The 14,213-nt window shown below is 41.3% G+C and overlaps 1 protein-coding gene across 3 annotated transcripts in view; it reads right to left on the minus strand.

The window, feature by feature from the left end:
• Nucleotides 1-3,340: 3,340 nt before the first annotated feature.
• LOC138763918 (selenoprotein Pb-like) overlaps nucleotides 3,341-14,213 on the minus strand; it is a 60,968-nt gene continuing 50,095 nt past the window's right edge. For all 3 annotated transcript variants that reach the window (XM_069938899.1, XM_069938898.1, XM_069938901.1), the window contains 3 exons: nucleotides 9,830-10,042; nucleotides 9,090-9,222; nucleotides 3,341-8,908 (listed from right to left, as the gene is read on the minus strand). In XM_069938899.1, the coding sequence (XP_069795000.1) occupies nucleotides 8,852-8,908; nucleotides 9,090-9,222; nucleotides 9,830-10,042 (403 nt within the window). In that variant the 3' untranslated portion in view covers nucleotides 3,341-8,851. The remainder of the gene's footprint in view (nucleotides 8,909-9,089; nucleotides 9,223-9,829; nucleotides 10,043-14,213) is intronic.

Genomic DNA, 14,213 nt, shown 5'->3' on the forward strand with positions numbered 1-14,213 from the left:
TCTCCCACCATGGGAAACAACCTTTCTATATCTACTCTTCAATGGCTTTCAACATTCAAAATGTTTCAATGAGATTCCCTCCTCATTCTCCTAAATTCCAAGTATAGGCTAAGAGCAGTCAAATGTTACTCTTTCCCAGAATCATCCTTGTGAACTTCCTCTTAACCCTCTCCAACATCAGCAAATCCTTTTTTTACCCGGCAGAATACAATTAGTCACCAGAAGCCAGCCAGAAATGGCCACTTTTATTCCCATTCTTTGCATTCTGCTGCCAGTCAATCTTCTATCCATTGCAGTCCTTTTCCCATAACACCATGGACTCCTACATTTTGAATAGCCTCATGTGGTAGCTCCTTGTCAAATCCAAGGAAACTACATCCACTGACTCCTTTGTCTATCCTATTTATTACTACAAAGGGGCACAGTTAGTGTAGGAGTTTGTACATTCTCTCCATGTCTGCGTGGGTTTCCACTGGGTGCTTCAGTTTCCTCCCATCGTTCATAACGTACTAGGGGTTATAGATCATATGTATTCTAACTCTCCATCGGGCACACAAAACTCAAAACGGTCAACCAGTTTACCTATCTCGGCTGCACCATTTCATCAGATGCAAGGATCGACATGAGATAGACAACAGACTCGCCAAGGCAAATAGCGCCTTTGGAAGACTACACAAAAGAGTCTGGAAAAACAACCAACTGAAAAACCTCACAAAGATAAGCGTATACAGAGCCGTTGTCATACCCACACTCCTGTTCGGCTCCGAATCATGGGTCCTCTACCGGCACCACCTACGGCTCCTAGAACGCTTCCACCAGCGTTGTCTCCGCTCCATCCTCAACATCCATTGGAGCGCTTACACCCCTAACGTCGAAGTACTCGAGATGGCAGAGGTCGACAGCATCGAGTCCACGCTGCTGAAGATCCAGCTGCGCTGGATGGGTCACGTCTCCAGAATGGAGGACCATCGCCTTCCCAAGATCGTGTTATATGGCGAGCTCTCCACTGGCCACCGTGACAGAGGTGCACCAAAGAAAAGGTACAAGGACTGCCTAAAGAAATCTCTTGGTGCCTGCCACATTGACCACCGCCAGTGGGCTGATAACGCCTCAAACCGTGCATCTTGGCGCCTCACAGTTTTGCGGGCAGCAACCTCCTTTGAAGAAGACCGCAGAGCCCACCTCACTGACAAAAGGCAAAGGAGGAAAAACCCAACACCCAACCCCAACCAACCAATTTTCCCTTGCAACCGCTGCAATCGTGTCTGCCTGTCCCGCATCGGACTTGTCAGCCACAAACGAGCCTGCAGCTGACGTGGACTTTTTACCCCCTCCATAAATCTTCGTCCGCGAAGCCAAGCCAAAGATTCTAACTCTTGCACAGCAGGAAATAAAATGGTTGGAAATTTGGGCAGAGAAATGGCAGATGGAATAAAATGTAGACAAGTACGAGATATTGCAGTTTGGGAGGTTAAGTGGAAGAGGAAAATATACAGTATGGCAGAACCAGGAGGAACATGACTGAGAGATTTTGGAATGCAAATTAATAACCCTGAAAATAGCAACCAAAGTGGATAAGCCGCTGATGGCAAACAGCATTTTTGCCTTCATCTTTGGGGCAATGAGAATAAAGGTTGACAAATCTTGTTGCAGCTCTATAAAATTTTAGACCACATTTAAATATTCTGAGTAGTTCTGATTGCCACAGTGCAGGAATGGTGTGGCGGCTTTGGAGAAGGTGCAGAAGAGCTTTACCGGGATGCTGTCTGGATTGGAGAGTATTAATTACAAGAAATTGGACAAACTTGCATTGTTTTCTCTGGAGCATCGGAGGTTAAGGATAAACTGATGCAAGCATACAAAATTACGAGGAGCATAAATGTAGGGTTTATAGTCTTTCTTTATCCCACATTGGAAATTCAGGGCCTAGTTCCAAGGTGAAAGGAGGAAAGTTTAAAGGAGATTTGCAAGTTTTTTTTTCCCCAAATACAAAGTGGTGGCTGCCTGGAAGGCACTATCGAGAGAGGTGAGAGTATTAGATACAATTGCAATATCCAAGAGATATTTGGGCAGACACGTGCATAGGCAGGAAATAGAGGATAAAGACAGGATTAATGTGATTGTAATGCTCAGCTGGCCTAGAGGACCCGTTGCTGCACTGTTCTGTATTCCAAAAACAAAATGCAACATACATTTCCTCATCCAGGCTGGTTTAAACAGATTCCAGGATTCGCATGTCATGGGTGGGAGCAGTAACTGGAGTCTGCGCTGTTGGAGGAGTTCCAAACAATAAAGTGGACTGTAGTCACTTTATTTGATGGAGACACTGCATTACACCATCTCTGACAGGAAATTAATGTAAAGCCCATTTATCTGTGAACTTAAAGGCCCATCTGTAATCGACATTTCTTTGAGACAACTAGGATCATGTAGGGATCTAGTTACTGGAAATGTAGGTTTAAATTCTATTGTGTTATGTCCATTATTACAACCATTGGAACCTTTGGAGGAGAACTGAATGTACAGTCACATGGTAGAAGAGAGCTCTGCAAGGATCCACATAGGAGATGATGATATAGTAATAGTTGAGAAAGCAAGACTCCATAATTTGTCATCTTAAATACACTGCATTAATATACAACCATACCAAAGTAACTTTCTGTACAGTAAAACCCCTGATATCTGGCACCTATGGGGATTCGTAGATGAGAGTTTTCCCAGTTGCTTTACTAATACAACTGCACTGAATAAAAAGTTTAAAAGACAAAAACACTATATTGTACTTACACTGAACAAACTTCACCTGCATGCATACAAAACTTAGTGTTTTATTGTGTTTTCAGTCACATTCTTTAAAAACATTTAACCATCACTGCATCTGCTGGCTCCTCCCCTCCACATTAGCCACCCAAAAGACGAATAATAATACATCATAATTAACCTCCCCTCCCCCAAGTTTACAAATAAAGCCTTACTATTATACTAATAAGGACACTTAACTAAGCAGGGATAAGGAGACACTTTAAGAGAGTCACTCCAATGGCAAGCAGCATCAACCAGCTAGCTCTTCATCCTGGGTGATGCCAATTTATTCAAGCAGCTGCACAACCAAGGCACTCATCTTCACCAAAGGTTTATGTGTTACCTCAGAGAACATTTACTTTTACCATTTTAAACTTTTTAAATTTTAATTTATTCTTATTTAATTCAATTTTGATTTTATTTATTTTCTTCGTTTTTTTTGCCAGTTGCTTGAATTCCAGATAAAAGGTTTTATTGTTATTTATTTTAAGCCACTTGTTTGTGTTTAAAATCATTGGGAAAAACTGGAAATTCAAGCTAATGATCAGTAGGAAAGTTTATTAAAATTGTAGTTGGAGAACAGATAGCAACATACTTTTCGTTCAGATGAATTTAGCACAGCAAAAAAGACAAAAACTGCAATGTTGGTCATTTACAACAAACTAAACTTAGTGGCATCAACAATGCACAAATAATACACATAGAGATTGTTTATCCAGATTGGTATGATATCACCATGCAAAATAAAGATAATAATTAGGAGAATAAAATCCTCAAACAGTGGAAAGTGACTCAATTATAAAATATTCAAGCATACACAAAATCCCAAATGAAGTCAAAGAGTTAAAGTGAAATGGAAGAATTAAAGGATTGCTAGCAACATGTGGAATCCTACTTTAACACCATCTCATTTCCATTAGAGATAAGGGTGAAATTGGCGGAGCACTCACATTGAACTCATTAATATAACCAACTCCATTCAAATACTATTTTTGGGCACACACTGATGCAGTATTTCTCAAATTCATTATAGCTTGGGAAAAGACCACTCAGCCCACCTGGCTCTTTATAGAAATAGCTATTTTGGTTCTATTCCTCTACTTTTTCTCCTGGCTTTGAAAATTATTTTTCTTAAGGAAATACCAAATTCTCTTGAGATCGCTGACTGAGTCTGCTTCCACCAACCAGGTCTTTAAGCTGAGGAATGTGAGTGCACAAAGTATGCAAATCATTTTCACTTTGCTGGAAGCACCAAGAACAGATACGCTTGTTGCCAATACAATTAGAGATACTGTAGAAAAAGGCTGAAACTGGCTCCCAGAGGATGGAACTAAAGTGAAAAATGGTTTGAGAGTGGGAACTTCACAAAGTTTAGATTTGACATAACCATCTTTTTAAATGCATTAGTAACTGACCTTTGTAGTCAAATAAGTAACAAGAACAAAGTTAAATTTAATTAAACAACTGACTAAAAGTCTGTAAGGGGACTACAAAGAAACTTATTTCAAAAGTGTATGTCCAACTTCAAATGGGTACCCTGAAACAGAGGTTTTACAAATCTGGACAAAGATGGGAGAAAGAATTGGGTATACTAATTGATGAAAAAAGCTGGTCTGACTTATGTCGGGGCAGCATAACCAATACTAATAACACAAGGTATAGATTGGCGCAAAAATTAAACAAATGAAAATCAAAAATATCAGATCAATGTTTCAGAAGCACGAAGAAACAGGAACTTTTTTGCATTAAACCTGGTTCCAAGGTGAGGCCTTTCTGGGAAGATTTGAGAAATCTAGAATAAATTACTAAGATTCGATTTATACAGATACTGGAATTGTTTATATTGGAAAATATATTTATAAAGATTGCATTGGTGGTGCACTGGAAATCTGACTCCCATCTTGATCGACTCTGATGGAAAGCAGAATTATATGCTTGTATTCTCCTGAAGAAAATTACTTACAATTTTAGGAAAAAATTAGTTGTTTTTTTTTATATAAAACAAGGTTTTGGGCCCATTTCTTCAAAATGTAGATGTAGATTCTTAACTATGGCCGCCCCCACCGCCAACCACCTGGGATTCTCTTTCTTTTCTCCAATTCTATTGAGTATTTCCTTTTTTCTCCCCTGCGTGGATTGGGGGTGGGGGTGGGGAGAAGAGTTAGGACTGCTTCTTTTTTCTTATTCAAAATCAACATCGGATAATAAGATTGTTTCTTTTATGTAATTGATGCATTTCATGTTTTCGTGTTGATTTGAAAATATCAATTAAAAATTTTTAAAAAAAAACAACTGACTAATAATTCTTATTCCAACATTCCATGAAAATTCAGATGACCTTTTAAAACATGTTGGGAACTGGAAAAAAATGACCATGTCCTTTGAACCCACTGATCTGGGCTGGCTTACCTCAAGGAGTACAAACAAATTCACAAAGTACCAGTATGATTTCATGAAGACCAAATTCAAAGCTTTAGGAAATGTTCATGCTAGTTATAGCTGGAATGAAATGTATTCAGCAGCTTTTGAAATGGTGATAAACCCAAAATGCTCCTTATCTAAACATCTAGGTGTTATAATAGTTGAATAGTTGAATAAAGAGTCCTTCCCTTGAAAGGACAACAGGCTAACCTCTCTCTCTTTTCTCCCCCCCTCCCCCGAATACAGGAATTAAGTAATAATCATGTGTCAGACATAGCAAAGAGACAAGACAGACAATCCAAGGGAAGAAATTAACTCTGTGGGTGGAGCATTTCAGGCAGAAACCCTTCATCATGACTGGGGATGTGAAGAGTAGCTAGTGTAAAGAGGTCAGGATAGGAGGGATCAAACAGGGGCCCCATGTGGGATTAGTGAACAAGGGAGATGTAAAGCATGACAAAGACAGAAGCAGATTGGAAGAGGTCAGACAAAATGTGCTTTTATGGAGAGCCTCCGCTTCAAGGCCGGCTCCATCTGCGGATAAAAATCTGAATTTACCTTTTTAATAGAGCAGTCCTAAAAGGCTGCTACAGCATTGCTTTTATGTGGAGCAATGCCTCAGTGCGTCCTCTGGACCCACTGTAGGCGGAGCGACTGTTGACATGGTGCTGCAAGTCAACATGACAGCATAAATATGTGGCAAGCAATGGTTGTCTTTGTTACCCATAATCCTCCCACATAGCTGGACCTGCTCTGCGAAATGTAGAGCGGTTCCAGCAGCGTGTGGGATTATGGGTAACAAAATCGGCCATGGATCATTTTTAGACACCAAGACCACAGGAGAGGAGAACTAGCATTCTCACTGACCTTTGACTGCAGAGCTCTCTTTTGAGGACAGGGTGACTGGTTGGGGAGGAAGGGAGGCACCCCCAACAAGACTTAGGATGGTTGGTTGGCGGGAGGGGGAAGCAGGTTCATAGTTCAAATACCACCAGCCAGATCAGGAGAGTGGAGTGTCTGCTGTCCCTGGGGAAGCATGCCAGCTTGACCCTGTGTCCAGCACACCCTCTCAGCACCACCTCCTTAAAGACCAGGACTGCGGCACGAAGACAGCCCATAACTGGCATCCAGCTATGCATCACTGAGAGGAAGCCAACTCCCCCTTGCACACAGAAGGGGAGAACTAGCAGAGGCAACTGTGGTAGCAGGGGAGGCTCATTAGACCAATGTCTGCAGGAATTACCCATGGCTCTGCCTGACAGCGCAGATCCACTCAACAGCTTTGTTAGGTCCTTGGTCGTAGGCTGACCCCGTCATCACGATGTCATCAGTCCGCCCCTAGCCAGCCACTGGCTGTACATTTATGATGCATGGTGGAGCACTCCGCTCCACTGCTGACACGAGGTTGAAGAGGGATTGAAGTCGGTGCCTTGAGTCACTCATGGAGCATTTATGATGGCAAGTTCAGCAACGCAAGGGCAGAGAATGTCTGCCTTTACAACTGCATTTTTTCACTCTATAAAAAGGGCCTTAAGAGAGACGGAGTCAAGAAAGACAAAGGAGTAAGCCAAGCCATTGTATTTGGAGTGGATAATGACAAGACAAATGCTACCAGTGCAGGAATCTGATAAGAGGTATAAAAACAAACAGTGGTGTAAAGACAGACCAGATGGAACCAAAGGTTGTGGTGGGGGTGGGTGGGGAGAGAAAAAGGAGAGAAAGAATTCAATGAGTAGATGGTGAAGAGGGATGAATCAAAGAGAAGTGGGGAGAAGCAGATATTCAATGGAAGAGGGAGGGGACTCGGTACCTTAAATTAGGAAATTCTATGTTCATAACCATTGGGCTCCAGACTGCAAAGGCAGGAGGAGCTATTTTTTCCTCATTTATTTTGGGCCTCATTCTGGCAGGATAGACACCCAGGATAGAATGTAGGAATAGGAAAGGGAATTGAAATGACATGCAATTGGGAGCTCAGGATGGCCATTGCAGACAAAACATAGAAATGGTCCCAAAATCTGTCTTTGGTCTCACCTAGAAAGTGGAAGCTACATTGGGAGCATCAAAGGTAATAGATGAGGCTAAAAGAGGTACATGTGATTCAGAGAAACACCTCATATTCTGCCCAAACAGTCCAGCGGATTTTAGAAATGCATTTGCTGACAGAGGAGACAAATCTCAAATTCAGAAAGCTTGCACGCAAGTGCAGAAGATAATCAGAAAGGGAAATGGAAGTCTGACTTTTACTTCAAGGTTATGCAAGTACAAGCCTTTCTACTACTTAAAAGCCATGAGTGAGGCTACAGAATGTGAACATGGTTCCTGCTCCCTTATTTGACTGGAAATACATCATTCGAGGTAAACTAGAAGGTTCATTGGGATGGTGTATTTTAGAGGGATTATGTTATTTTTTTTTAAACTTTATTTAAGATTTTATAAGAGGGATTATGTTAGAATGAAAGGTCACCACTCAATGGAATTAGAAGAATACGATGCAATCTTATTGAGACATCAATTTTTTTTTTAAAAATAGGATGACGGGATAAATGCTGGAAGAATGTCGCCCCATGGGTTGATCAAAGACCAGAGAGCATAGTCTCATAATTGGTGGTTATCCACTTAATATCGTGAGGAAGAAGTTCTTTAAATACTTGGTTTTGGAATTGCTTGTTCCAGGAAGCTATGGAGACGGAATCCTTGAATATGTTCAAAGACAAGATTTTTTTTTTAATTATTAAGGTAATCAAGGGTTACGGGTAAGGAAGGTGGACAAGGAAAGTTGAATGATCTTATTAAATGGCAGAGGAAACTCAAGGGACAAAATTCCATTCTTTTTCTATTTCATCTAAATGGTGGTGGCATTCTGTACCAATCAGTCAAAAACTTTTCCTTCAAGTTTTCTATGCAATGGTCAGTCTGTAGCTACTAGTGCCTAGCTTGAACCAAAGACTTCATTGAGCACAGGACTGGAGGAATAGTTTTCACTGAATAGTACATGTAAAGAGAGGAGGAAAGGATTGATATTCATCACAGAGCATCTCTGCCGAGTTAATACTACAACTCCCCCCCCCCGCATAATAAATGTCATTATCTTTGTGGATAAAAATAAATTTTCCTCTTGCTTTACAAAAGGGCCTTAAATAGGCTTATGAGGTTAGATTCTGGCTTAGGACACCTGGGATTCAGAAGAGATCATGTTGACGACATTTCTTACTTTCCCATATTCACAGAGACTGCTGCAATAGTGGGTCAGTGGATGAGGGATGGCAAAAGGGGAGCCGCAAATAAATCTCCTTTAAGCAAACAATCATCAATTACAGCAGTCTTCATCTAATGAGGCATTATGTATCATTGCCGTCAAATGCAAAAACTTTTTTAGTTCAGGACACTTAATATTAAACTAAGAATTCTAACTCAGCAATTTGCTCATCACTGGGGTCAATGCTGACATTTGAACAGTTATTACATAGCTTTTATTTCAGATGAAGACTTGTTTCATTCTGCTCCAATCTTCAAGTTTCCTCATTTCAGGTTGCTGAACTGTCGAGATTTTTCCAAGTAAAGGGTAGTTGAGGTTTAGTTGGTCAAGAGCAGCACCAACACAACTCATTTTTAAATGCCTTGCTTTTCAAACCTGTTGTGTTAGATTGAATGACATTTGCTCTGTCAATAGTGGCGAAGCTGTCTGCAATAAAAGAATGTCATCAGTTTCCTGTGAACTAAAGTCAGTCAGTCTATTTATTTTAGTTATCTTGGAGATTTTTCTATGATAATTGATCAGGTTGAGAAATGCACAGACACAATTTTTGAACGATTCCAACTCATTACCAGTCTTTCAGAGAAAGACATTTAATGCTACCATTTACCTCTAGTGTGATATTACTGAGTCTGCAGGTTCCACAGATGTCATTATTATATGTAGCCAAGATTGCTGCTTCCACATAGCGAAAGTGAAGGTAGCTGTATGGTAATACGATATGAAAGGTCAATTTGCCACATCTAGGAGGAAAGAACAAAATATTTCACATATATTGAATAGAACATGCAAACAATCACACTTCCAAATTAAAAATAAAGCAATATTTACACAGCAAATAGGAATCCTCAACAACCATTGAATTTATAAAATAAGAGCTGGTATAACATGGGGATGTTATACCATTGAAAACAAATCAATGTTTTGAGCCACACACACCAAGATTAACTTTTCCCATTGTCCATTAAATATGTTAATCTCATCTGCCTCAAATCTCCCAGGAACTCAAAAAGAGTCAAAATATAACTTATTGTCCAGAATTATTATTTCTGATTGTTGAATGCAACAAAGAGTAGATCATCAAATTTGGTTATAATGGGAAACAAGGTCCCATATGGCCAGGAGGTAAAAGTACAGAAGGGCATACACCCAAATGTTGAAGCTAAAGGTTGATCCTATTTTCTTACTTAAAAAAAAGTCCAACACAAATTCCAATTTCCACAGGGGTCTTAAAGACTAGAAAATGGGAATATTTGAAGGGGTGAATACCCTGCTTACTAATAACAGTCTATCCAGTCCTACAACTTAAATTACAAGTTTCAGCCAAAATTCATCAAAAAAAGTACCAACCTATCATAGATGAGGAAGTCATCCTTGCTACCCTGCAGGGTGTGCCAAACATCAGGTTGAAATGGTGATTGCTGGTAAACAGAGATGTTCTTGGGTGCATTATGTTTCAATTTCCAAAGCATGGCCCTGGATTTGGGGGTCTTCTCATTCACAATAATATAATGTACATTCTTCAGGCCCTGACGGGCAAGTTTGTCACGCAAACTGCCTAATCTACCAAAGCAATAAACAAAACACAAGCTGTTAACAGGATTAGTTTACAAGGTAGAGAGTAAAGATAAATTTGTAGGCAGGATATTTCTGAATTGATGAAAAAATAAGTAACTTGTGATCTCATGGTATCACAGAATGATTAAGCTATGATTTACTGAGGAGCTGCAAGGATCTGGCTGGGACCCCAGCTCTGTGATCTTTAAAAGTGACCAGAATGAAGAAGTGGAAGTATGGGCCAGTAAGTGTGCAGATCACATGAGAGTTGGAGATGTGTGGATCGTGTAGAAGGTTGTCGTAAATTACAATGGAATATAGACAGGATACTGAGTTGGGCAGAGAAGTGGATGATGGAATTCAATGCAGATGATCGTGAAGTGAACCATTTTGGAAGGTGGAATAAAAGGCAGAGAACATGGTTAATGGCAGGTTTCTTAACCGTGAAGAAGAGCAGAAGAAACTTGGATTCCAAATCCATAGATCTCTTAAGGATGGTATGCTGGCCTTCTTTAGTCAGGACATGAAGTCAAAGAGCTGCAAGGTAGCATTACAGATCTATAAATCTCTGGCAAGACCACACTTGGAATGTTCTGGTCGCCTCATTACAGGAAAGATATGGGAGCATGGAGAGGGTTTCGAGGAGATTTTCCAGGATGTTGCCTGGATTGGAAATGTGTCTGATGAAGAGAATAGAGTGAATAAAAGCTCTCAAGAACAACTGCATTTATTAGCTTATAGTTAAGCTTATAATCAACAGTAGTCTTCAGAAGGGTTCTGGGTTTAGGCGGAAACCAGGGTTGTATGTGGGCAGATGGGGGCGAAGCCAGAGGTGGGCATCCTACCAGTAAATCCCAGTTCACTGCATTCACCCCTTGATGTAGAGCTGAGGGTCTGTGAATGAAGACAGATTACATGGGTTCAGAATCAAGTGATGCCAACGAATTTGAATTTGGGTCACCGCCGAGCCTTTTTGCGGCCATTTCCTCACTTCCATCCTTCGTCGGCGTGCAGCACAGCAAGTGGGTTCGGGTGAATTCGGAGCAGATGGCTTGGGGCTGGAATTGGATCCGGGAGCAGGGCAGGCTGGGACATCCCCGGGCTTCCCCTCGCCCAATGTCCTTTCTTGCCACAGCTGGAACACAGAGTCTTTTGCCGGGCAACAAGGTCGGGGATGTTGGCTCTTGCCGCAGAAAAACCACTCCCTAGCACAGGAAGCGGCAGCTGTTAGGGCAGGGATAGCCGGTCCTTGGAGGGGCTCTCCTGGGTGACTGAGTTTGCTGGCTTCAAAGTCGTAATTCTCTAGCTTGGCCTGTTCCAGCGATTTGGCCAGATCGACATGGCTAGCCAGATCCTTCTTTCCCAACTCGAGCAGTCGCTACCTCATGTACCTTGAGCAGACCCCTGCGACTAGTGACCCAGACCCGTTCTTCCTCACAAACATGGCCTGTAGCCGCTTCATGTCTGCACTTCTTGGCAAGCATCCACAGATCCAGCAGATAGTCATCGATGGCCTCTCCTGGCCACTGGTGATGTAGAGCAAGTCTGTGCCTCACTAGGATGTTCTGCAACTTCAGGTACCCTGCCTTCAATGCCTCGATAACAGCGTCATATGTAGAGCAGTCCCTGATGACTGTATACCCTTTCGTTCCTCCCCTCAAATCGAGTGCAGACTTCATCAGTGTGGAAGACATCTCTGGTTGCGTTCAAGTAGGCCTGGAAGCAGTCTGGCCAGTATACAAACTCCTCAGCCGTGTTGGGGGATAGAAATTCCATCAGTCATACCTGGTTGAGTAGCGCTTCCATTGTTGGGGAATAAGCTAATAAAATTCTAGGGCTTTTTCTGCGGCAAGAGCCAGCATCTCCGATCTCACGACTGGATGGAGAACAAATGCTTTTTATTAGCTTATAATTATGGGTAGGGTTTAACAGTAGTCTTCGGAAAGGTTCTGGGTTTAGTTGGGAAACCAGGGTTATATATGGGAAGATGGGGGCAGAGCTGGGAGGTGGGGCCAGCCATCAGCACAACACCCTATCAATTAATCCCAGATCACTGCCAAGAGAAACACCAAAGTCTGCAGATACTGTGAATGTGGTAAAAACAAAAATGCTGGAAGAACACAGAAGGTCCTGCAGCATCCATAGGAGATAGATATATCACCTTTCAAGCCTGAACCCTTCTTCAGGAGGCAGCTCCTGAATAAAATAAATAGCAGAGGGAGGAGTACAGATCCACAGACAAAAGGTGAGATTTGGATATGGAGAAGAGGACAGGAGATTGGAAAGGTATGAATTGATAGGAGGAAATGGAGTGGCTCCGTGAATGCAGAAGTGAAATAAAGGAGCAGAAGGTAAAGGGGAGGATGGAGGCAGGGGCGGACCAGGACCAGGGATTTGTAAATTATTAGGCTCGTAGAACTGGAACATTACAGCACAGTCAAGCCTTTCAATCCACGATGTTGTGGCGACATGGAAACTCAAAAAAACAAAAGCTTCCATGCAACGCATCCATGACCCTCTATTTTTTTTCCATCTACATGCCTGCCTAAGAGTCTTTCAAATATCCCTATTGTACTAGTCTCCACTACCATCCATGGCAATGCATTCCAGGCACTCACTAGTCCATGTTTACAACAGAAAAATGGCACCTCATGTCTCCTATAAACTTTCCTCCATTCATCTTGTACAGATGTCCTCTGTTGTCACCAATGGAAAAAGGTGCTGGCTGTCCACTCTATCTACACCTCTCATAATTTCCAAGGATTCGTGGTGTATCAAAAGGATGGGCAGGTTAGCAGTGGGAGTGTTGATAAGGAACAACATTAAATCATTAGAAAGAGGTGACATAGGATCAGAAAATATAGAATTATTATGGGTTCATTTAAGAAATGGCAAGTGCAAAAGGACACTGTTGGTAGTTATGAATAGACCTCCAAACAGGAGATTGTATGTGAACAAAAAAATTACAACAGAAAATAGAAAAGGTATGTTAGAAGGGCAATGTTATAGTAGCCATGGGGGAAATTTTAAACATGCAAATGGGTTGGGTAAGCCAGGTTGGGACTGAATTTCAGGTGAGACAATTTGCAGAATGTCTACAAGATGGCTTTTTAGAGCAGCTTGTTGATGAACCCACAAGAGGATTGACTGTATTGGATTGGGTGTTGTGTAGTCCACCAGAAGTGATGAGGGAGCTTAGATTAAACCATTAGGAGGAGGCAGTGATCACAATATGATTGAGTTCATTTTGAGATTTAACAAGGAGAAACCAAAGTCAGATGTGTCAGTATTTCAGTGAAGTAAAGAGGCATGAGAGAGGAACTGGCCAAAGTAGATTAGAAGGGATTGATGGAGAATTGGGATATTTTTTTAAACTTGCAGAAGGTTGGAAGAAATGAAGTATGAAAGTGTGCTAGCAAATAATATCAAAAGAGGATACAAAAAGCTTCAAGAGTGAAAATAGGTGAGAGTATATATAGATCTATAACAAAATGACTGAAATAATAATGGGAAATAGCAAGATGGCAGAGGAACTAAAATGAGCATTTTCCATCAATCTTCACAGTGGAAGATATTAGCTGTGCACCAGATTTCAAAAGGTATCAGGGAAGGAAATAGAGAGCAGTTACTATTTATAGGGAGAAGGAGCTCAGAAAACTGAATGGCTTAAGGGTGGATAAGTTTTCCAGACCAGTTGGATTGCACCCTTGCATACTGAAGAAGTAGGGACAGAGATTGTGGAGGCACTGGTAATGATCCTTCATGAGTCGATAGATTCTGATATGTTCCCAAAGGGCTTGAAAAATCGCAAATATCACCCTACTATTCAAGAAGGGAGGGAGGCAGCAGAAAGGAAATTATAGACCATTTAGCATGACATCAGTGTTTGGAAAGATGTTGTAGTTGATTGTCAAGCATGTGGTTACAGTGTACTTAGAGGCACATGATAAGATAGACCAAATCCAGCATGGCTTTCTTTAGGGAAAATCTTGCTTGACAAAATGATTGGAATTCTTTCAAGTGACAAGCAGACTGGTTAAGATAGATGTTTTGCATTTGGAATTCAGGAGGCCTTTGACAAGGTGCTGCAGATGACGTTTCATAATAAAAGAAACATTCTAGCATGGGTAGAGAATTGGCTGAGTGGTAGGAAGCAGAAAATTTGAATACAGGGATC

This window comes from Narcine bancroftii, chromosome 5 (assembly GCF_036971445.1).
Source record: "Narcine bancroftii isolate sNarBan1 chromosome 5, sNarBan1.hap1, whole genome shotgun sequence".
NCBI classification, from domain to species: domain Eukaryota; kingdom Metazoa; phylum Chordata; class Chondrichthyes; order Torpediniformes; family Narcinidae; genus Narcine; species Narcine bancroftii.